Raw genomic sequence first — 24373 nt, 5'->3', positions numbered from 1 at the left:
ATAAACAAATAAACATTTGAAAAATTATGCAAAAGAAAGGTTTCTGGATACCTGGATGCTGACGGCAAACAGCAGACATGTCTGAGTGAGGAGGGCGAAGGACTGGTAGTCAGCGATGTCCTTCCCATCATCCCTCACTGTGTCATACATAGCAGCATAGGGGATAAAAAAGAGCACCAAGGAGCTGTAGCAGCTGTGGAGGGCGCATTTGAAGAAGGACTTCTTGCTGAAGTACAGGTTGAGTTGACCTGGAACATAGAGCTGAGGATGCTGGAAACTCCACACATCATTCACATCCTAACCAGCAGGGGGAGACAAAGACATTAGATCCTTTTTTAGTTGGTTTGGGTTTGTTTTCGGGGGTTTTCTTTTTCTTTCTTTTTTTTTGGCGGGAAGGAATTCATTTGAGCTCAGATTTATGGCCATGATATTTTCATGCATACAGATGATCCCATTACCTGATCAAATAGACTCATTCCCAGTACAGGTAGTGCTGTGTACATCAGATTGTAGAGCGTTATAAACCACTCATCATACACAGTCTGAAAAGCAAAAACAGAAGTGGACCTTTAACCAACTTCTTCAATTTTGGACTCAATTGAAATGAAGTACATTAACAGACTTCACATTATCATTCAAAATGTGCAGCATCGTATTTGAAATTTGTAAACTGATGTTATTTTTTGTATCTCTTATTTTCCTTTCAAAATAATTTGGTATTTTTCTTATTTACACTGACCGTACCTAGGCTCTGGTGTAACTGGTGTTATTCTGCTTCATGTCTCATTTTTTAAAATTACTGTATAAAGACAAATCGTTAATAATATGACTGCTGTTCAGAGTTTTAGTACAGTTTGGGGGTTTTTCTACCCCTTCCATTCTCATTTACATACTAAAATTCAGATCTCACTATGACTTCTCTAACTGGTTTGTTCTGCCTTTTCATGACACACAATGAAGTGAGTGTTTATATATAATTATTTACAGATTGAATGTCATATTATGTTTAGTCTAACTTGACTACAAGGAAAATGCAGGTTAAAGGCATTTCTGCAATGGCTCGATCATAATTTTGTAACTACTCGTCTCTCACCTGCGCAGAGAAACCACAGAAGAAGGCAAACCAGAAATGGACGAAGGTGAAGGTGAAGTTTTTGTAGAAGAAGTAGCGCAAGAACTTGCACATGCGCAGGTAGGACCAACGGCCGTGCACCAGCAGGAGGCGCTGCAGGAAACGGAACTGGGCAAAGGAGTAATCGCTGGACAGCACAGCCTGCATGCCCTCCTGGCCTGAGATGCCCACACCTATATGAGCCGCTGTGTGGGGAAAAAAATGAGAATGAAGAAAGACTAATATATATATATATATATATATATATATATATATATATATATATAAACTTGGGAAAGCATTGGAGAACAAACAGGAGGTTCATATGAAGCAGTTTGAGTTTCTTCTGCTACCTTTGATCATGCTGACATCATTGGCTCCATCCCCAATTGCCAGTGTGACTGCCTTCTTGTACTTCTTGACCAGCTCGACCACCTGAGCCTTCTGCAGAGGAGTCACCCTGCAGCAGATCACTGCTTTGCACATGCATGCCGTCCTTAGGAACTCCAGCTCCAGGCTGTGCTCCAAAGCGTATGCCTGAGGGACAGAGGGGGTAAGAAAAAGGTGAGCTTAGAAGAAGACAGGCAATAAAAAACGTGTGACTGACAGAGCCATGACTGTTAACAAAGACTGGAACATGAGCACAAGAAAAAGGTCGGGCTTTTTTTGCATCTCTGTTTGATGATTTTAAATCATAATGTCTTTCAAAATAAAGTTTCATGGATAGAAAAAAAAAGTTCCCCACTGTAGCTACAGTACTTTTATTTTATTGGACTTCCAGAAGAGCTTGTTTCATCAAATAAACACATCTTTCATACTCAATAAAAAATTAGGCTCTAAGTAAGAAACTGAGGACAGCATTTGCATACGGCAGCAACTCGCCAGTTACAAAGTAAGCACATCTTTTAAAGTTTGAGAGTGACAGCATGCACATAAACTGAAATTGTATGTATGTATGTACCAAACTATGTCCATTGATGACCAGGCCGTACTCCCCATTCACCACCTCATCTGTGACCACTTTCACACCTTTATCCATTTCGGGTAAAAACTCTGAATTCTCAGCTGCATCTGGCTTCATGGAGGTTCGGGCATTTCTAGAAAAAAAATCAACAGTATATGAAAACCTGTCATAATGAGATAGTAAAACATGTTTAGTCTAAGATTTCCTCTGACCTCAGTTCCTGCTGGACATCCTCAAGTGAGTTGCCCGAGATGATGAAGACATCATTCATCTCTTCCCGTAGCAAGTTGCATGAGTAACCAATGTTCTCTGCGGTTTCTGCAACACAGACAATCAACATCACCGTGTGTGGACTGGAGTCTGTTCCCCATACGCATTAACTTTCATCTTATTCAAAGTTATGTACCTTGCTTGTCACCGGTCAAAACCCAGATTTTGATGTCAGCCTTAGACAGCTGCTCGATAGTCTGAGGTACTCCATCTTGCAACTTGTCCTCTATGGCTGTTGCTCCAAGCAGCTGAACACACACAGAACACACACATAATCAGAATGCTGTTCATTTTACCACACAGTTATGTTTTTACAGTATGAGCTGCCTTTATCGTCTTACCAGGAGATCCTTCTCTATCTCCTCATACAACTGGTCCAGTTTGCCCTCTCTATCCTCCAGTGCAGTGTTGGCCTCATGGTGGCGCTGTATCCACTGGTTAAAGTACTCCTCATCCAGATCCTTGTAAGCAAGAGCAAGAGTCCGCAGCCCATCCCCTGCAAATTCCTGCAGAAATTCCACATGCGTATACTTATATGGATGAACGCTGGATACTAGAAGGTACACACACACACTAATACACAAACGCACACACAAGCTCAAGGCATTTGCACATATAAACAAAAGTCAAACTCTTGCTCAGTTCAAGATTAGAGGAGCAAAAATGACAGCGAGAAATTAATCAGAACTTTCCCAAAACTTCCCTAAAAGAACAGACGTAGAAGAAGGAGGAATAATGCTTCTCTCAATGACTATCGCCCTGTAGCCCTCACCTCAGTAGTGATGAAGTGCTTTGAACGCCTGGTCAGAGACTTCATCATTTCTTCACTACCAGACACACTGGACCCACTACAGTTCGCTTACCGTCCAAATCGTTCCACAGACGATGCCATCTCTCATCTCCTCCACACATCACTCACTCACTTGGACACTAGAAGGGGGAATTATGTTAAAATGCTCTTCATAGACTACAGCTCTGCATTTAACACCATAATTCCCTCCACACTCACCACCAAGCTGGAGCATCTGGGACTCAGCTCATCTATGTGTCAGTGGATCTCCAACTTCCTAACTGGCAGACCACAGGCAGTAAGGATGGGCGGACATGTCTCAGCCTCCACCACTCTCAGCACTGGAGCCCCCCAGGGGTGTGTTCTGAGCCCCCTGCTGTACTCTTTGTACACATATGACTGTGTGGCCACTACCAGCTCCACCACCATCATCAAGTTTGCTGACGACACCGTCGTGGTGGGCCTGATCTCTGATAACAACGAGACGGCCTACCTGAAGGAGATTAGGAATCTGGAGAACTGGTGCCAGAGGAACAACCTCCTTCTAAACGTCAGTAAGACAAAGGAGCTGATAGTGGACTTCAGCACTAAGCAGGAGAGGAACTACCAGACCCCCGTCATCAACGAGTGCCCAGTGGAGAGAGTGGACAGCTTCAAATACCTCGGAGTTCACATCACGCAGGACCTGTCATGGTCCTGTCACATCAACACCGTGGTGAAAAAGGCCCGACAGCGTCTCTACCACCTCAGACGCTTGAGAGACTTCCAACTGCCCTCCAAGGTGCTCAGGAACTTTTACTCGTGCACCATAGAGAGCATCCTGGCGGGAAACATCTTAACCTGGTTCGGGAACAGCACCATGCAGGACAGACGAGCTCTACAGAGGGTTGTGCGGTCAGCTGAGCGCACCATCCGCTCCGAGCTCCCTGACCTGCACTCAATCTACAGCAGGTGGTGCCGGACCAAGGCCAGGAAGATCGTGAAGGACCTCAGCCATCCCAACAACAGACTGTTCTCTCTGCTGAGGTCAGGAAAGCGATTCCGCTCCCTGAAGACCAACACAGAGAGACTGAGGAGGAGCTTCTTCCCGCAGGCGATACGGTCTCTCAATCACACCACCACACAGTACTGACCCACACATATGGTTCTTACACACACACTGGACTTTCTGGACTTTGGTTTTGCACAACACTGGTCACTATATTCTTCATTTCCGGTTAATACTTGTACAGCTGCTGTTATTGTGTATATATTTATTTATATTTAGATTTCTTCATACATTCTTATATAGTTCTATATTGTGTATTGTGTATTTTGTTGTACAGTTATTTTATTTTCAACTTTAATTTATATATTTATCTTTATCTTATTCTTCCCAGTTAAATTTACCCTTCATTCTAATTTGTGTTGTACAGTTATTTCATTTTTAACCTTAATTTATATTCTATTCCTTCCTAGTTAAATTTACCCTTTTTAATTTTTCATATTTATTTCCTATCTTATTCATAGCCTTTTCCTTTTTTGTTTTCTTTAGGTCACGAGCAGTTGTCCAAGCATTTCACTACATATCGTACTGTGTATGACTGTGTACGTGACAAATAAAATTTGAATTTGAATTTGAATTTGAATTTGAATTTGAAAGAAAGGCACTTTGAACATGGCAGCTTTTTCTGACGTACCTGCGCTACAGCTCTGCTGTTGTCCAAACACAAATATTTAAAACAAGGCAAATAAAGTCAAATGAAGCTGTGGTGGATATCTATCCCCATTTATGATGACTATGAGAACTGCAATTTATCTTATATCAAACCCACACAAACAAACTCCTTCCATAAAGCATGAATTTAAATCTTTTATTTCCTTTCCTGTCAGTAAGACAAAGAACGTACCGACACGTTTGTTTAAAAATAGTGCTATACTTACAGCACTTTACTTAAAGTATTATGTGAGAGGTTGTGCCTGTTACCTTTACAGCCTTATATTGCTCAAGAATTAATGTGTACTCAACTCCACTTAACAATCCACTAGTTTGAACTGCTGCTTTAAAATGAACTTAAAAACATCTATTATGTTATGTCTCTTTATTCTGTCAGTACGGCCTCAAATTTGGGTCATTAGTGGAGATTGAACCTGGTTATCTTTGCACTCGCTCAGACATTTTGGACAGTGCAAAGTATTATACAAATTAAGGTTTTTCATCATGATTATCAGAGATACTTGTATATAAATTCAATAATTTGTTGCTCCGGGGAAGCATGTTCATCCCAAATCCAAATGCATGTAGGGATGAACTACGTACAAATGCAGTTGACATAGCCTAGCAGAGTCAAATATCTCTCTTTGAACACACACACAGAAATAATACTAACATTAAGATGCTCTGTCGTGACATCCATCAGCTTGCTGCAGGACTGGTGCAGCCTTTCGTAGATGATTGTGTCGGCACCTTTGCAGTAAAGAGACAGCTTGCCCTCTGGACTCCTCACTGCATACAAAAATGTACATACATGAAAACAAACAATGTTTCAAATTGCAGTGGAAAAAAGAGCAGTCTGTATGAGAGCTAAATAGGAAAGCATATACAGATATATAGATACATATATAGTATGTATATACCTATGACTGACATCCTCTTGCGGACATTGTTGAAATCCAGGATGGCCAGGAGTTCATAGTTGCATTGCTTTCCCATTTCCACGATGGAAATACTGTCTGGTGTTCGTGAGCGGAAGACAAATCCAAAGTTTCTGGCTGCGGTCACCAGAGCCCCCTCATCTGGCGACTGGGCCTGGTAGAAAAGCTCTCCTGGAGAACAAAAAGTTTATATTTAGCAGGGCAAATATGATTATTTATTAAAGTTCATAATTCTAGCTGCAGCAAAAAATGCTTTCACGTTGATCAGTTTCAAGCCAGAGCTTCTTTCATTGGAGGACCTCTACAATAAACTGCTGAATAAAAAAAGGACTGGAAAACACACATACTGCCTTTTAACTGCTCACTGAAACATCTGTACCGTCCTCACCTTCTTTCTTCTCCTCGGCCATGACAGTGTGGCAGAGAGCCAGCAGCCTGAAGAAGGCGTGGACCTCCGTGTTCTCCAGCTTCACCGCCTCCACCAGAGAATGGTCGTGGAAGACGAACCGAGAGTCGGCTAACGGATTGAAGGAGAAGTCTACTGTGTCTGTATACTGCAGGAGTAAATGTACAACAAGAAAAAAAGAAGTAAGAAAGAAAGAAGGATAAAGCAGAGAGGGAAAGAAATGTAACTGGACCTGCTTAGGCTGATGAGGAGAGGTGAGAGGAGTGCACACTGAGTCTGTTATAAGAACACTAAAATGTGTCAGAAACTTTAACTAATTTAATAATATAATCCTGTGAAATCACTGCAAACCTGGTAAAGAACTAAAGTTGTTTAACTGTCTAAATATAGAAATCACAGAAAGTAAAGGAGCAGCAGTCTAAAAGGAAAACTGTTCAACATACCAGGGACCAGGAATTCTGTCCAATGTTTCTCTTAACTACCTTCCTTAAACCTATCCAAAAATTCTATTTCAGGGAAACCAAACTTTACCACTGCATTGGAGACGCCATCTGTCAGTCAGTCATATGGACCAGTAAACTATTTTTTATTTATTTAATTTTTAAATCTGCATATGTAAACTCACCTCATTCATTTCTAGTCTTTGGCCTGTGTAGTCATAAACATCTCCTGCAGAGCAGAATAACATTTTTAATCAAACTTTATTATACATGAAGAGAATGTATTGAACAAAGCATCAGCTGACGTAAACCTTTGTGTGCGTGAAAAACCATCCAACTTCTCCGAATAAGGAATCCAAAAATGCATTTTTAGAAAGTCTCAGTAGAAAGTCTTCTTGTTTCAGCTTCATGACTAAAACTCTTACCATAGCATTTGCCATTAATAGTGCACTTGTTGAAGATCATGATATTCTGGGTGAGTGTTCCAGTTTTGTCACTGAAGACGTATTTGATTTGGCCGAGCTCTTCATTCAGAGTGGTGGTACGAGCCTCAGCAGGGGTGTCATTGCGGGCATAGTACATTTTCCTGTCCCAGTCGATGTAGAAGCTGTTCCCCAGACGAATGATCTCCACACTTCAAGCAGATATTGAAAAGAGGCACGTGTAGTCATATATGTGTTTTTTTGCATTCATTTTGTTAAATTCATTGTAAAAAAGTAACACAAGGTAATAAAAGCATCATTTCACACTTATTACCTCACATAGAGAGAGATGGGCACCACAGTGTTGAGGATGATGACGTAGGACCAGAATGTGAGGAAGGATGAGAAAGCAGGATCATCCTCCAGCCTTGGCAGGAAGACAGTAAACTGTGAGCCCTCATTTCTTTCCCAGATGTAGTTTCCTATCGCCAGGACAGAGCACATGAAGGCTAGGAAACCAAAAATCTGCAGAAAGAGTAGAAAGAGGCTTTATTTTGTCATTTAGGAATACAAAAAAAAACCTGTGTTGGTGTATAAACTTCAGCTACAACTCAGAAACACAAATGTCGTAGATCCAAAACAGAGACAACCATGATCTGCTTAAGCTTGAAATAAAAAGACGTGTGAGTTTGTGATGATGTCATCTGAGAGGAGTTTCAGATCTAAAAACAAATGGTGCAGAGTCCCAGGTACTCTATGACCCCTAGTGGAGGTCGTCCTGAGGGTCGTTGACCCACTATTGATCATGTGAGTTGTCACATGAGCCATGGTGTGAAAAAAAGATGTGGGTCAGTACCATCACCACGGGTTCAGGGGGAAACCACTACGGGATCTTCCTCGACCTCATCATGTGACGTTGCGCATACAAGCTTGTATATAGATGTATAACCATCTCTCATTGCCGGTAATGATAAACTACCAAAAACATGATAATTTTTTATTTTAATCAAAAGTTTGGAGTTACTTTGAAATACCATTATAAATTTTTTAAAGAAAAGCTCATTTGTTTCCATTTAATAAGTTTATAATTATCGAACTACCTCAGCACAGATGAAAACTGTTCTGTTGTTTAAAGAAGCATTTGACTAATTAAGCATGTGGAGCATCAGTGTTTGTGGGAAAGATTACCAATTTAAACTGACCGACTTCAAAATAAAAAAAATGGGGTGATCTTGTTTAAGAGGTTAAAGTTATTTCATGCATATTTTGCACAAATAAAGGGAACATTTCATACAACCATGTACAGAAATAAATACATTTATGGATGCTTTATTGATTCCACAAGGCAAATTGTAGTACTTAATGTAATTTAATTATGCGGTTAAAAAAAGGGCAGACTGTAGTTTAAAGTTTGGTTTAAAAGTTTTACATTTTTAAGAATGAGTGGTACTGATTTATCCAACTAAATTAATGGCTTTGTCTTCCTTTGCTGTGGTAGTAGCTACTCCATTGCACCTTGAAGCTTTAGCGAACTATGCATGCATCCCCTTTACGGTCTCGGATACATCACAATTTTCTTGCTTTCTCCTGTTCGCGCTGCTCTACTGCATCAGATCTTTTGATTTTAAATAAATCGTTAGTGTTGGTGAGGAGAATGTCCAATAAAAAAAAAATTGTGGTGCATTAGCAGAAGGGAAATAGTGTAATGAACTGATTTAACTGTAAACTTAAACTTCAGTACCTCAGCAGCAGTCAGCTCATTTCTTCACAAATCTCATTAAAAAACAATAAATTATTGATGACCCTGAGATGTGATAAAACAAATGCACTCACAAAGAGGACTAAGATATTCATTAGACGGTCTATACTGGTCCTCTTGAACGTGCTCTTCCCACAGTTTTGCATCAGCTTTGTTTCTGGACCTGCAAAAGAGAAACAGAATGATCTGAAGTCACAAGTTTCATAATTCCCACTACAGTAGTTCCCTATTAATGTGTGTCTGACCTCCAAATAGCACCAGTCCAAAGCACCACTCAGTGTTCCTCAGGGTGCAGCCTCGCAGCAGGATTTTCTCATTGTCAAGTGAATATTTCTGACCTGCGAAGCTCAGCACTCCTGTGAAGCGGTCGAGGCGGTTGTTGGGGGGTTCACAGCGGACCTCACCTTGAGGAAAGGAAAGACACGGCCAGGTTTAGATTTAGAAAGAGTATGACATCTACCAATTTGAAAAATCAAAATACCTCCATAACGTTCACAAATTGTCTTCAGATGAATTAAAGTTAAATGAAGGTTAAAAAAAAAAAAACATGGGTTAGAAAATACGTGAGCCTAACATGAACTTTTTCTTTCTTTGCGTTTTCACTTATTCACTTTCATCTGCTGATCGTTGCTTTATTTCTGGCACTTGCTTAATTTTAGCGCTTTTTTACTATATAAGACGAGTTCAAGATAAAACCTTGATGAGAATAAAGAAACAGTGTAGAATAACTATAACTGTAATAGTAACTGTTACATGCCTCGGCTTTATTTAATTTTTTCTCTGTCTATTGTTTTGGGCATAACTGGTTTAGAAAATTACCAGCGTTAATAAGCATTAATGGAAAGAGTGGCATTGACTACATTCATAAACATGTATTTTGTGTAGTCAAAACATGTAAAACTACAAGGAGGCCATAAACAATAAACAACATTTCCAGATTTCTTTACAGAAACTGTGAATGAAGTTTAACTTATTTATTATGTCTTACGTTGAGTATTGCGTTGGGTAGGTTGCCATTTATTTATTATATAAATAAAACCTTCTATGTATACTGTGAGGAATAACCTTAACAGGGTAAGTCATTTTTATTTATATAGCACATTTACATTTAACATCAAAGTGCATTACACTGAAAAAATTGTGTGTGTGTGTGTGTGTGTGTGTGTGTTTACAGTCTCACCGTTAAAATCTGCCAGTTTTTCAATATCATCCCCCAGGTCTCCCGTCACTGGGAGGGCCTGTCTCACCTTCAGGTTAGTTTCTCTGAGGAAGAGAAGCCGAGAAAGTTAAAAAGAGGAAGAAAGAAGACGGCTGCATAAAGCGGAAGTGAAAACAGAAGGATGTGGTTAGATGTGAAAAAGGAGGAAAAATAGACGAACCCATCGAGTTCTGCAGTCTCAATGTACACAAGGTTGAGTGGTTCACTGCTGGAGAGCAACAAGAGGTCTGCCTGAAATCACAAAGAATTTATAAATGGTAAAAATGTATGTGATCAATGACAGGATTTTATTACTCAACTAAAAACTTACGTTAGGTTTACTGACATCTCTGATTGTTCTTTTGTCTTTTAGAAAACGTCAAAATTACAATATGAAAAACTTCCCCTAAACCTAATTTGGTTATGAGTCTGTTCCTTTGAACAGACATGCTAAAAGTTCACCGAGTCAACCCACAAGAACAAAATAAAACATCCAGAGGAAGTCAACAATAAACTGTAACACAATGAAGTACAGTTTATATTCTATGTGTTGGGGAAGAGAAAAACGAACAAATAAGAAGTACTTCCACCCTCTGATGCTCTACTTACTGTAACAAACTGGTTGTTTTCTAGTTTGATGATGTCTCCCACTTGCACATTCATCCATTTCTCACTCCATAGCCTGAGAACAGGGAGAGGTTGGTAAGTGTGTGTGCACAGTATCACTTTCCCTTTTCTTTGAAGATGGTCAGGAAACAAATGCTCTGAGGGCTCACAAATAACCACTGAACACCAAGGTCATCCTAATATTAGTCATTTTCCTTTTGCTGGATGTTCCTGCCAGTGTCCTGTATTATCTCTCTGTGTATTTATCTGCCAATAATAGCCAGAGTTTTTAATAGTTGGCTGGAACTGGATGCTTTGCCAAGTTTCCCATTACATGTTTCTGCTCATATTGGTGTTTCAGATTCCCACAGCTGACATATTTTTAGGATGATCTCTTTCTAGTTTGTAAGTTTTCTTAATATTTGCAGTAATCTTTAACATGTCAAAACAACGTAAAGGAATAATTTTCACATCAGTTTTTCAAAGATTGTAAATAATTTTCATGTATTTTTTTGTTATCATTATATAAACAGTACAATATTTTTGTTATCAGGGTTTTCTGTGTTTTCTGTATTACTGTAGGTCTTTACCTTACAATAAAAAGCACCTTGAGGCTACTGTTGCTGGGATTTATGTATTGAAAAGGTTTCTTGGATACTAATGGCACTATTGAATTTTTTAAACCATTATTACTATTTATTGTATTAATAAAATGATTATTACAACCCTGTAATCAGTTCTTTTTAATAGTATTCAGCATTTTCCTTTTTCTGATAGGATATACTTCATTTTTCCTCAAAGTTGCAAAAAACTGAAGTACAGGAGCAAATATTAAACACAACTTATAAGAAAATGGAGCTTAGGAAATTACAATAAAATATGACAAGAAAAAAATCACTCAGTAATTTACTGATAATTTCTAATTAAACAGAAAAAAAGTACACAAAATATAGGAGAGTAAATCTAAATGGAAAAACAGAACAGAATGTAAAACACAATAAATACAGGTACTGTGGTATGAGTTTGTTTCTGAATCTCAGTAGCACAGCTGCTTCCCCAGTGACTAAACACAGAATAATGAACGGGACATATGCTTTAGTGAAATAAACTATTTACTCCAGTCCTAAAAATGAAGTGATCTTTATTTTGCGTATTTAACAGAAGGCGGCCTTGTGTCAGCAGGAAGTAAACTTTTTCCTGCAGCTGCTTGTGGACTAAACAGTGAGCAAGGCAGCCAGGAGGAAATGAAGACATATAAGTTAAAATATTTTTATCCACCACACCTTTCCTAAGTAAAAATACAAATGGGGGCTTTATCTCTTATTTGATTATAACATCATCACGTCATGGTATACAGGCCTTGTGATAACATCCCATATGGCAATCTTGAGACCTTAAAACAATTAGAACCTCACTTGATGTATAATGTTTAATTGTTCTGATAATAGCCAAGCGCAGTGGATATTTTTGAACCTGTATTTTCCTTTTTGCGCTCCAATATAGCCACAGGAAGCAGCTGCAGGATGGTGGGCAGCACTTGTTTTGTTGTTGCTCTTACGTCTACTATTTCAAATATGTGAGCTATGCTCTATTTGGGATCTCACAGGCACATAAGTGACATTCCACCTTCAGAGCTGAAACATCAAATACTTTGAATCCGTGCATGAGGATATGATTCATAGCACCCACCCACCCACACAAACACACACAAACTTACTTTCTATCAATAAGGACTTGGACTTTTCGGTTGTTAACTCGATTGTCGCTCCTGTGGCGATTCTGGGAAACAGAACAAAATGACAGGACTGAGTCAGAAAAGGTCACAGGAAACTCAAACTGAGTTCACTGATTTGTTGTTGTTTTTTTTATGACCAAATTTCTCTTTAAAGGTATCAGTCACCAACTAACAGAGTATGCGAGAAGAGATGATAATGCAGTGACTGTACAAAATGAAGAGGGTTTTAGCTGAGTTAAACCTCAGACTCTTAGGCAAACGTCTACTTCCCTCCATGATGACACTTCTTTGTCTCGTCTCATAGACTTACTATTTATTTCTGTATGTGAGACAGAGAGTCTGCTACTGAGCTAAAACTGAAGGGTGGCTTCCCTTCTGAAATTATATTCAGATTACAAAAGGGTTAAATGTGGTTTATTGATTGGAAACATTTACTGTTACTACTTGTTTCAAATATGAATAAGGCCCAGCTCAGATATGGCAAACTCAGTGAAGCTTTGCACAGAGCAGAAACTCATCTGTACGGCAACACATTAAAGAGATGCTGATCAGGCTGTTGAAGAGAAAATGAAGGTTACAGCCACAATAAAATAAAGTTAATGTTGAACTTGTTCTTTCTGTGTTACAACCTGAAGAGGTTCTGTCTGGATTTTATGTTCTGCTTTCTGGGAAGTCAAAGTCTTATTTTTTTTTCACCTTTTACATTCCACCTTGTTATCACCCGACCTTTTTATTCTAATTCTTTGTGAAGAGATCACATCAAGATAGTGGTTATCCAAAACTGTTAACTTCTGTTGTCAATTCTCTGGCAATTGCTGATGGCTGTTGATCAGTTGAATTTATGACGGTATTTTTTAAACAGAAAAAAAACCTGCAATTAATTGTTTTAATGTAAGTAATTTCTAAAACCAACAATTAGTTTTCTAGCAACAACTCATATGTGAATTCTCTCATCTCCAATTATCTCATTTTTTTGAACAATTTCTTGTGTTATATTGAGTTCCTGTACTTTCTGCCGTTGTCTGATATTTTTTCCTAATGTTTTGATTATCTTGCTTCCTATCTTTAGCTTTTTTATCTGCATTTGTAAGTGTTTGCCCTACCTTTAATTAGTTTGTCTTGTGTTTAGTTACTTTTATTGTTCATTTACATGCCTTTGTCCCTTTGATTTGTCTGTATATCAGTTTTCCCTCCTCTGCTTGGATTATTTGAACACGTCTCCCTCAAGAGTCATTCTGTTGGGTCTTTTCCTTTTGTGAAAAATTTAATGGCAATTTAAGTGATTTAATAGAATAGCCTTTATTGTCATTGTACACAGTACAACGAAATTGGAGTGCCACTTCCTTGGTGCAAGATTCAATAATAAATATAAATGTAAAATATAAAAAGTACAATAAAACAATCGCAAGTACTCAAACAATAGTAAGTATGATATATACTCTCACCAGTATAAAGCAGGAAGATCGAGCAATAATTACTCACTATTGGGATGTAGCATTACTTTAAATTCATTATTACAAAGTTTGAAATCTCTGCAGCTGACTTGAAACTAACTTGTAAAACTCTCCTTTTACAACTGCATTCCAAACACCAGCCATAGTTTGCTTTTGCAAGGTCATCTACCTCACCACACTTGGTCACACCTGGAATGCTGAGATCAAATTAACCCTGAACCAAGTGACCCTGTGAAAGTAGCAGACGTTTACCAGTCAGGATCTCTGCTGCTTAACAAAAAGACTTCTGTTTCTCTTCCTTGAGCCAGTCTTAATGGTTTGGCATTAAGTCCTTTTCCACTCACATGCAAACACCGGCACACATGCACATTTGTCTGGTTGACCTTAACTGCTGAAATCATTGTTTTATAAGTGCTTTTTTTTCTGGTTTGCTTCTCACAAATTGATAAAAGAATAAGGAAACATTCTGACAATTAAATAAAAAGCCGTATCCCTTTTGAACTTGCAGCTTTCGGTCATTTGTGTTAAGCACATTGGGTTTTGTTTAATGAAATGTGCTGTCATTGTTTACCTGACTGGTAAACTGTCATTGCCATTTGTAGAGTAGACGTAGAGAGAGGGGAAGTTATTTCTTAATCAGTTTTAACTCCCAGATGACGGAATTGGCTGAAATTTTCGCAAAAATGTCTGAAGAAATATTCAATTGAGCAACAGTTTGGACATGCGTCCAATCTCTTGATTAAAAGACTGGCTTGAGTGCAGACAGCTGAAGGAAGCTGAAATAATGAAAATGAGTTGGCTATGAGAATGTGGCAGCACGCCTCTTAACTGAAGGCACTAGAAGGCATGAGCAGATCACTCCTGTCCTCGCTAACCTTCCCGTCAAATATCACTTGATTTCAAAATCCTTCTGCTCACTTTTAAAACTCTAATTAACCTGGCCCCTAGCTACTTAACTGATCTCCTTGATCCGTACAACCCAAAGAGAGCACTAAGATCCTCCAGCCAACTGCTCCTAATGCAACCAAGGTCTCATTTAAAAACCAGAGGTGACCGTGCATTTGCCATCCCTGCCCCTAGACTCTGGAATAATCTCCCAGTCGAAATCCGTACTCCGTCCCATTTAAAAACACACTTGTTTAACTACGTTTTTGAAACAAATTAGTTTGACTTTCATTTGGCCTGCACTACGCCATGTCAATGCAATTTAAAGTATAATTGTACTATTTGTTCTTTGTTCTGCCCGCGCTGCGGTTTCATTGTGAAGCACTTTGATGAACACTAGTCTTTTAAATGTGCTATGTATATAAACTTTGACTTGACTTTGACTTGAATAAACAGTAAAATGATTACACTGAACAGTAAGCCATTAAAACAAAGTGAAATAGAGAAACAAACAAAGGCATTAGTAAGCAGAGATAGGAAAATTCATGATAATCCAGAGAAATGAGTAACGATACAGCAGTTAGTGAGCGGTGAGAATTAGCAAGTTGGAATAGGTTGAGTTTTCAAGCGTGCTTTAAAGGATTGAATGGAGTCAGAGGCACGAAGGGTAGCAGGCAGAGGTTTGGTGCTACAGAGGCAAAGGCACGCCTAGTCTGGGCTGGGCCAGAAGTAATTTAGTAGATGATCGTAAATAACAGCTGGCAGCATAGAGCCTGAGGAGGTCGGTGAGATAGTCAGGCGCAAGGTTGTTTAGGCATTTGAAAGTAAGCTGCAGAACTTTAAAATCAATACAAAATTTAATAGGCAGCCAATGTAAATCAGAGACCACTGGAGTAATGGAGGCAAACTTTCCAGTTCCGGTTAGGAGACGAGCCGCAGCATTCTGAACAAGCTGCAATCGTTGGAGGTGAGCGAGTTGGAGTCCAGAGTAGAGTTACAATAATCATATCTACTCTTCTCTCAGCTTCATTGGCAGCTCCCTCTCCTCACTTCTTTATGTTGCTGCCTTTATTCAACATGTTGTTGAATGTATGTCTTTTAGGCAACAGAAGTGCCTGGATAGAGTGGAGGCCACAAAATAATGTTAAATTTACCAAATATTACTTGCTCTAGTCTCACATCAGTACTATCTAATATCACACAGACTATGCACTAGAGAGATGGTAGATTATAGTGTGAAAAAGGTAATTTTATGGTAGGACAGACAGCCACTACAGCAGTTTTAAAGGACAAGTTTAAAAAAAAATCGAGTGAAACACAGATAAATAAGTCGTAGACAATATGTGTATAATGACAATATGTCAGGTGTCCTCTTTTTGTTAATGATTGATGCAAAGTCTGAAGTGAAGCGAGGTGGGATTCTCATTATTCAGTTTCTGAAGGAGATTCTAGTTAAAGTTTGACATGGGGGGCAACGCATAATGAGTGACTAACAGTTAACATCAGATCCAAAATCCTATTATTAAAAAGACAGTTGCATAAAAGTTGTTACCTGAAGAGGCATTGAGCTTGAGATGGGCTGTTTGATGTTTATATAAATTGACTGAATAGAGAATCCCAATAGTGATGGTTGTATGGTCTTCTTTTGGGTGTTGGGGTGCGTGGGGGATGTGTTTGCATCTTCTGACATGCCTGTTTTGCATTTGGAAGCTTAAAAGTTAGAGTGCCAAATCTCATCACAGATACGGTAACTTTGCAGATTGCAGTCGACTGAATTCTGTTTTCTTACCCCTCTTAATTCAAGCTACTTGGCTGCTGTAGAACAAACAACTCTGGCAATATGCCGAGTGTCCAGGTCTATTTACTCCAGAGGAGGCTGTAAAGATTTGTGAATGGAGTCCAATATGAGTGGATGAGTCAGTGAAGCTCACTCCTGTCTTATGACAGTGACAGTGAGGTGAGTTGCTGAGGATTTCGTAAGCTTTATTTTCGGTAAGTGTTGCGCTCAGCCTCTGCTAGCTGCTGTTAGACGGCTTTAGTGAAACTCTCTTTGAAATGGATCTAACCTTGTTGGACTCAGAGGGAAAGTGTGATTTTTAGGACGCTTCAGTCTAGCATTTGCTGCCAAAAGTTAGCTTATAACCAGCTGTTGTCTTTGTTTAGCCACTCGCTGTTAGCTGTCTGGAGAAGGGAGGGTCGCATGTCTAATCTACTGACAATAAGTAACTGTGACAGTTAGAAATTAATTAATTCTAAGTTTATGAGAAGGATAATAACAACTGATAACATATCTGTACTTGAGGTTTAGCAGGGTGCAGAATTTAAAATGTAAACTGAGAAATCTGTATTGCAAACTTAGAAGATTTGGATACAAACGTAACCTTTTTATTAGTTTCTAATTTTTCTAATAGTACAATAAAGGACATGAATTATTTTGGTTGTAGATGTTGGTTTTTTCATTGCTATCTAGCCTTAAAAAAGCAGAAGACATTTTCAAATGTGCTCACAATATCATCAGTTGCATCCTTGGCAGCGGTGACCGTCAGCACGAGGATCAGGGGGACGACAGTGGTGAACCAGGACAGCGAGGAAATCTGAGGAATCACCTGAAGAACACAAAACGCAGAGAAGAAAAACTTTATTTAAACTCAGGTTGGAATAAAGTAAAGAGCCATGGGCGTATGTTTACTTACATAATGAAAAGAAAGGTGTGTATAAAAAGGATTGTGTGCATTATGCCCATTTTAAACTTGAAAAGAGGATCTTACTTTGTCAACACAACTTTTTATTAAACAATATTATTGCTATTTTTTTCTGTTTAATTATACATGTGTGTTGTGTTTGCCGAGTAGTGTTTGAGTTGCCAAAATCTGCTTCCCATTGAAATTTTGTTTCAATAGGAAATCTAAATAAAGCTATTTTCTGTTTTGTGTACTTTGGTGGATTAGATGCACTTATTAAGAAAAAAACAGATGTTGGTTATTAATCAATTTAAACTGCAGTGTCTAAGTTCCTTTGTTATGGTACAGTGGTCACTTTAAACTCTGTCGTGCAACGTGACTGTTTAGCACATAATGAGGCAATTTCCTGTTTTTGGATTACTGCACACCCTTAAATATGGTAAATGGTAAATGGCCTGCATTTGTATAGCGCTTTTCTAGTCCCTAAGGACCCCAAAGCGCTTCACACTACATTCAGTCATTCACCCATTCACACACACATTCACACACTGGCGATGGCAAGCTACATTGTAGCCCCAGCTGCCCTGGGGCGCACTGACAGAGGCGAGGCTGCCGGACACAGGCGCCACCGGGCCCTCTGACCACCACCAGTAGGCAAACACGGGGTTAGTATCTTGCCCAAGGATATTTGGCATGCAGGCAGGAGGAAGCCTGGGATCAAACCACCGACCTTCTGATTAGTGGCTGACCTGCTCTGCCACCTGAGCTACAGCCACCCCGGATAAATATCACTGCAGTGCGAACCGTGGACAAACTTTAAGATTCCTTTGATGTTTTAGGAAGTGATTCTGACAGTAAAAGCAAAACTGAACATATATCAAGTTACTGATTAAACATAAAGAAGTTGTTTCAGAGGTTAATTTTTTTGGTTTCTTGGACAAACTGGGAGAAGAGTTGGAGTCTAAGAACAAAATCCTTTTTCGGGAATAAGTCATTACATCACGTCTTTGTGTTATCTGTGGTTCTGTTGATTCGTGCGGCTGAGGATTGTTTCCTGTTTCTTTGCGTAATTATTCTGTTCCCCTTTGTTTGCATCACGCTGTCTCTGGGAGTTTGGTGTTATTCCCTCTTTCAGTTTTATTTTGGACGTCAGATCCTTATGTGGGTTTCTGCATTTTTAATTCCTTCTGTCTTTCTTTTCCTTCTTTAGTGAACAATTTAATTCATGTATCCTTCATTGTTTTCTTTGAGAAGTTAAAGATTAAAGTGTCATACACACTCCGTAATTAGTGTGTCAGGCAACTAACAGTGAGACAGGTTTGCTTAAAACTCACCTGGAGCACCAGCAGGAACAGGAAGTAAGCGTTAGCAATCCTCTGGAACTGCTCAAACAAGTTGAGAGGTAGGAAGGTGAAGAAGTTGTACTTGGAGGTTTTGATGGCATTTGTCTGTAAAAGACAGAAAGAAAAGGAGATGTGACAAAAATTTAAGAATAAAACTGACAGCAGAGTTACTTTTGAGAAATTCTGGAGTTTGTTGAATGAAAGTATTTGTGTCATTTTTTTGTCATTTTTTAAGGAAGCGCAAAGTGTTATTAAAGTTATTAATAGACCTAGGAAACAAAATTAGCTGTCCCTACTGTGAATTTGATGGTGAGCCTTCTGTTTAAATGAGGGTTGTAGTTGGAGAATGATGGGTGGAGGTGTCGGGTAACTCTGGACGAATGGTTAAACAGCCAGAGCGTTTTGTGAATCAGGTCAGTTTAGGTGGACTGATCTTGTAATTGCATCTTGGGCTTCCCCGTACTTGCTATGACATTTCTGCTGCATGGGCGCATGAGACTGAAAGTCTTCTGATGTGGGGGTCTACACAAAGTGCAAATGCAAGTGGTCAGTGTGGGATTTCCACAGAGTGATCTGTGTAGCCCGAGTGCTTGAAATGGCACAGAGGTACACAAAGAGATGAGCTTGACGGACAAATTAAATGAGATATGGCATGGTTTAAGCGTTTTCTGTGAGGAGTTACATCTTGGAAACTACTGGACAAATAAAGCCTTATATCCGAAGCATCCGGTCACTGTGTGAAGCTCTTACTCTGTGGACTGCACTTATATAAATCTATAAAACCTTAATGGCTTGCTTTATGGAAATTGGGCTCTAAGTATAAATGGTGATAAGACAGTCAAATGGTAGGTAATCACATTTAAGGCTTTTAAGAAATATTTGCCTGTGCTTTTGGTCATTTGGAAACTGAATGGCTAAAATTATGTTTGGGTCCAAAGGCAGGTAGCATAAAGGAGAGTGAGAGTACAGCTTGAATATTCCTGAAAAGATTCTCAGTAACACCAACTAATTTAATAATCAGAGCACTCTGTAATCAGCCTGAGAAAGTAATAAAGTTAGAAAGCACTTGTTCTGAGTGAGACCTCATATCCCTGATGCAGTTCTGTGTCCTCAATAAGACATTTTCCTATGTTTTATTCAACAAACTAAAAAAATGAGCCAAGCCTCTCTGCCTTATTTCAACAAACTTCAGTGACACATCGTACCACGGTCGCGACACCAACAGAGAATGTTTGTCATGGATTATCCTGTTACTCTGGATCTTTACTGAAAAAGCAGCAAGTCCAGCAGCATCTGCAAACCAATGTGAAACATTATATTGACTTTAAGCACAGTCAGACTTTGTAATTATTGATTAAATTAGTGACTGAAGATGAGATTAACTCATTACCAAAGGGTAAGACTTTGAGCAAACAGCCACAAGCATTTCTATAAAGGTAAAACATATATGAGCATTCACTAATTTGGGTTGTCTTACTATTCAGTTCAGTTAAGGTTTATTTATATCAGGGGTCTCAAACGTTCGGCCCACGTCACCTACTTGCGGCCGTATATTGACGTGAAGAACTATAAAGCAATTTGGCCTTTGAAGTTACATTTTTGTTAGAGAGGATGTGTTTGTTGCTGAGTACAGCGTTAAAATAAGTTCTTTAAAAAGCAAAAAATGATATATTAGGAAGGCAATATGAGCAGAGAGCAGAAACATGTTGAGGGATTGGTACTACTTGAACACTAAAGTGGCCTCATGTGAGATGACAGTGCCAGCAGAGGCCCCACAGCTTGAGTTTGAGACCCCTGATTTACATGGTGCCAAATCACAACAACAGTCACCTCAAGGTGGTTTATACTGTAAGGTAAAGTCCCTACAGTATTTAGAAGGAAACCTTAACAATCCAACGACCCCCTGTGAGCAAGGACTTTGTGACGGCGGGATAAAAAAAAAAATCTCCCTTTTAACAGGAAGAAACCTCCAGCAGAACCAGGCTCAGGGAGGGGCGGGGCCATCTGCTGCTACTGGTTGGAGGGTGATGGGAAAGAGAAAAGAAAGAAAAGAACTTTCAGAAACAGGACAAAACACAGACTAAGGGAAAGAATGTAATTACATGTTTGCAGTGGTATATACAAAAACATGGTGAATGGTTCACTGCTTAATGGTTTCCTACCATGTTTTTGTCTATGTGATTACAAGTCATCTGTGATTAAGTAGCAGCATACACACAGTAATTTACTTATCAGTAAAAGTGACGTGACTGAGGCTGAAAGCAGAGGTTCTACAGAAAAATAGATAAATAAATAAAATAGAAAAATGCTTTGCCTCACAAACGCTCGAGCTTCTATCACTGGTAAAAACAGATTCCTTAGCTGCTCAATGGTTATAAACTTTAGTGTATTAAACGATTCATTTTGCAACCTGTTTGTGGCATTAACCACTCTCAGCGTTGCTCAATTTATATTTTTTTGTAGATATTTTTAGGTCGTTGTAGGACAATGTCTCACTGATAATTACACTACATTTCCTAGGAGCATCTCTCAGATTAAGTAAAATTAACCCATTTAAAAATGTTGAGGTTAATCTGTTTGAACCAAAATACATACACAGGATTAAATATCCTCAGAGAAGTCTTTGTCTACGGTTTAATCAGATCAGAATCTGTAATGAAACTCCTCCTTAAGTATCACAGGGTTTTTCTAATGGATGTTATGTGACTCTTCTGACGTCCCTACAGATATCTGAAAGAGTGAGAGGCATTTTGTCTGCACCAGGTGGATGTTATCAAGAAGCCCCACCGCCTCGCTGGACTGCAGCTCACGTGTCACGCTATCTCTGCATTTCTTCCCTAAGAACAACCACCCACACGCTTGAAAGTTTGTTTTGACTGTAAAATGTACAATTACCCAAACAGAGGAAATGACTGTTTATGTCTGTTTTCATTTATTTGCTAATGGCTGTGTCCTCTTTAAGCCGAATGTTAGCATACAGCTAACACACAGCTTAGCGTTAATAACATCTATTTGAAACACCTTTTGAAAATTTTATTATTTACAAATTTTTTATTCTTTTTTTTTTCAAGTAACAGCATCCTCCATAAAGAGGATTCTAAATTCTAAAAGAACACACTTTATATGATGTCTGCTTTGGATACATTTTAATGATTATGTTCACAAGACTAAAAGAACTTCTTGTTCGCGTTTTGGTTTTTAAAGCGTAACATTTATTGATACACTGGTTTGGCCTTGACAGCAGCAACTCAGAGCAGAAAATGAAGGCATTTACTCAACAACAACCTCAGCTCTTTGGTTTTGGCTGACAGCCCGTATCTTGATAAAATCCAGACACATAAACACAGCCCCAAGGAGGTTTTTTTCCTGTTGTTAATATCGAGACTGACAGAAATTGTGTTTAACAGTGTTTTGTCTAAAAGATACGTGGGCGACAACATCTGTTGTTGATCTCCATCTCTATTTTAGTCATGTTTGTAGTGGACAATAGAATTTCACTTTGATGAACTGTGAGTGGAAAACTCACCAATAACACACACGCAGTGTATACTCTATTCAGCACTTACCGCATATTTAAAGGAGAGATTGTACTCGCGGTCGTTTGCTCTGATTTTCCTTTCCAGCTCTGCAAAAGAAAAGACAAAAATGAAAAAACAAAAAGCACGACCATAATTGATTTGTATCTAAATATTTTTTTTAACTGCGAGTAGATTTTTATCTTTTTCTGGCATGAAAAAATAAAAAACTGTGTAGAAACTATAAATGCTATAAATTTGTGAAACGCAAATAGCAGTGATTTTTTCCCCCCACTAGTATTTTGACTTGTCAACAATGCAATAGGGCCTTGTTTAATGATACACTGCTTTAGTGCCAAATTTAGAAATTCTTTCAAATCCAGTAATACAGTATAACTTGTTATAGAAAAACTAACTTTTATGCCCTCTTTTTTACCCCTGTTCCGTTTGTTATGATGAACGCCTGTAAAATTGGAGGCAGGTGCTTTGGAGTCTGACCTGAACCCCACTGGAACCTATTTTATGCTGAATTGGTGCTTTTGGTGGTGCAACACCAGTTCTGTCCTCATGCCATAATGGAACCAGTCCATATTTCAACAGGTTTGCAGCATTTTATAGCATCTCCTAATCTTTGCTAATTTAGGAGGGGAAAAAATAGCAAACTGAATCTATGAGCTGCCTCCACCCAGTCTTCTGTTTGCTTGTCAATAACCCAGCTTCCTTTCAGTCTGCCCCGAAGCCAAGCTAATTGAATAAACAGTCTCGGGACCTGTTTATCTGCCTCAATGACTCAATTAGGGTTCACCAGAACGATCTGCTGTAAAGCAAGTTCGACATAGCTGGGCTATTTTTGAGTTTGCTGGCTCGAGTATGCAATAGTAGTTATCAATTTCTTAGTAAATCCAGGCTTTCTGCTAGTGGGCACACTAATGTGCAATATTAATGTCTATATTCCACATTTGTCCACACAGTCTACCACTTTGTGTCTTCCTTTTATATTTTATTTTTCCTTGCTGTAAGAGCTGTAACACCGAAATTTCTCATTCCTGGGATAATAAAGGTTTATTCTATTGTATTCTACTCTATGCCAAAGAAATTTTTTGTACTGAAAACATGTATAGAAATTTATTAGTGAAAATGCATTTTAAAGTGAAACCTTCAACCTAACTCCAGTATCATTTGTGAGACTGAAATCTCTGGCTTTTGGCTTAACGTACCTCACTAACCCGTTACTCTTGCTTCCCTGACACTAACAAAAACAATCCCAGGTCATCAGCTGAAGTTCTGGAGCTTTCACTTACTGCCAAGTTTTTCGCTGTTGATGAAATAAAGTTGCTGTCGAAATGTTGTCAAGCACTGTATATAAAACAACAATAATGTTTAGAACTCTAAATATTAGAATTATTTAAACGCCATTATAAAAACACTAAATCTGCTGGGGAAGTTCTTCCAAAGCTTTAGGCTGAGACTGTTTTTCATTTTATTTTTTCAGTAATGTCAGTAGTGAAAATACAGACGGTAAATATTATGGCGATCTGCTGATATTAATAAACTAAACCTGCTCAAACCTTACCCCTCTCTTTCTTCCTGACACAGTCCAGCCCAAAGAATGACATCTTCTTTTCCTCTTCTTCCTCCTCCTGCTATCTGCCCATCATACCGATCTGTTAAGATCAAGAGAAATCGTCATAATGTGGCTTAACAAAAGATACAAATGAGTCACTAATTATCTCCCTTACAGGGAAGTAAATTCACTCTCGAATATATTACTGCCTTTCTCCTGGAAACTAAGAGTTGAAACATCAGTGCTGTTAAAGTAGGAATTGCTGCCAGCCGTCATTAGAGCATTTTCCCGTAATGTGCTCTATGAGGTAATCGTTCCTCAAAATGCCCTTTAAAAGGCATTTTGTTTCTTACCAGAAACAATTTTCAGGCCAGGGAGAAAAGGTTTAGACATCTAAATGGAAGGTGTGTTAGGAAATGGTTACGATATAGGGGGAAAAAACTGAAAAAACACAGCTCTTAGGCTATCTAATGAAGGAAAAGACGTCTTTTTTGTGCCAAAACCCCTTGCTCTAGGTCTACATCAGGCCTCTTCATACGTTTCCCATGCTGGACAGCTTGACTCAGGGGGATACTCCCCTCTTACGCCACAAATCC

At 38.9% G+C, this 24373-nt stretch overlaps 1 protein-coding gene across 1 annotated transcript in view; it reads right to left on the bottom strand.

The window, feature by feature from the left end:
• Positions 1-24373, bottom strand: part of LOC146657956 (phospholipid-transporting ATPase ID-like) — a 50666-nt gene that overhangs the window by 8206 nt on the left and 18087 nt on the right. The window contains exons 2-25 of the mRNA XM_085426337.1: positions 23787-23877; positions 22265-22323; positions 18690-18803; positions 17182-17280; positions 12318-12379; positions 10604-10676; positions 10176-10246; positions 9977-10059; positions 9042-9200; positions 8871-8959; positions 7372-7562; positions 7041-7249; positions 6801-6844; positions 6158-6323; positions 5752-5940; positions 5505-5620; positions 2687-2851; positions 2482-2593; positions 2288-2393; positions 2073-2208; positions 1465-1648; positions 1094-1317; positions 459-542; positions 52-297 (exon numbers count right to left, since the gene is read on the bottom strand). Coding sequence (XP_085282463.1) covers positions 52-297; positions 459-542; positions 1094-1317; positions 1465-1648; positions 2073-2208; positions 2288-2393; positions 2482-2593; positions 2687-2851; positions 5505-5620; positions 5752-5940; positions 6158-6323; positions 6801-6844; positions 7041-7249; positions 7372-7562; positions 8871-8959; positions 9042-9200; positions 9977-10059; positions 10176-10246; positions 10604-10676; positions 12318-12379; positions 17182-17280; positions 18690-18803; positions 22265-22323; positions 23787-23829 — 3024 coding nt within the window. The 5' untranslated portion in view covers positions 23830-23877. The remainder of the gene's footprint in view (positions 1-51; positions 298-458; positions 543-1093; positions 1318-1464; positions 1649-2072; positions 2209-2287; positions 2394-2481; positions 2594-2686; positions 2852-5504; positions 5621-5751; positions 5941-6157; positions 6324-6800; positions 6845-7040; positions 7250-7371; positions 7563-8870; positions 8960-9041; positions 9201-9976; positions 10060-10175; positions 10247-10603; positions 10677-12317; positions 12380-17181; positions 17281-18689; positions 18804-22264; positions 22324-23786; positions 23878-24373) is intronic.

Source organism: Rhamphochromis longiceps, linkage group LG12, assembly GCF_057381845.1.
Source record: "Rhamphochromis longiceps isolate RC_006_pf linkage group LG12, R_longiceps_female_GT1.1, whole genome shotgun sequence".
In the NCBI taxonomy this organism is placed as follows: Eukaryota; Metazoa; Chordata; class Actinopteri; order Cichliformes; family Cichlidae; genus Rhamphochromis; species Rhamphochromis longiceps.
The sequence above is the reverse complement of the archived record's forward strand: the minus strand, read 5'-3'. Positions and strand labels throughout refer to the sequence as shown.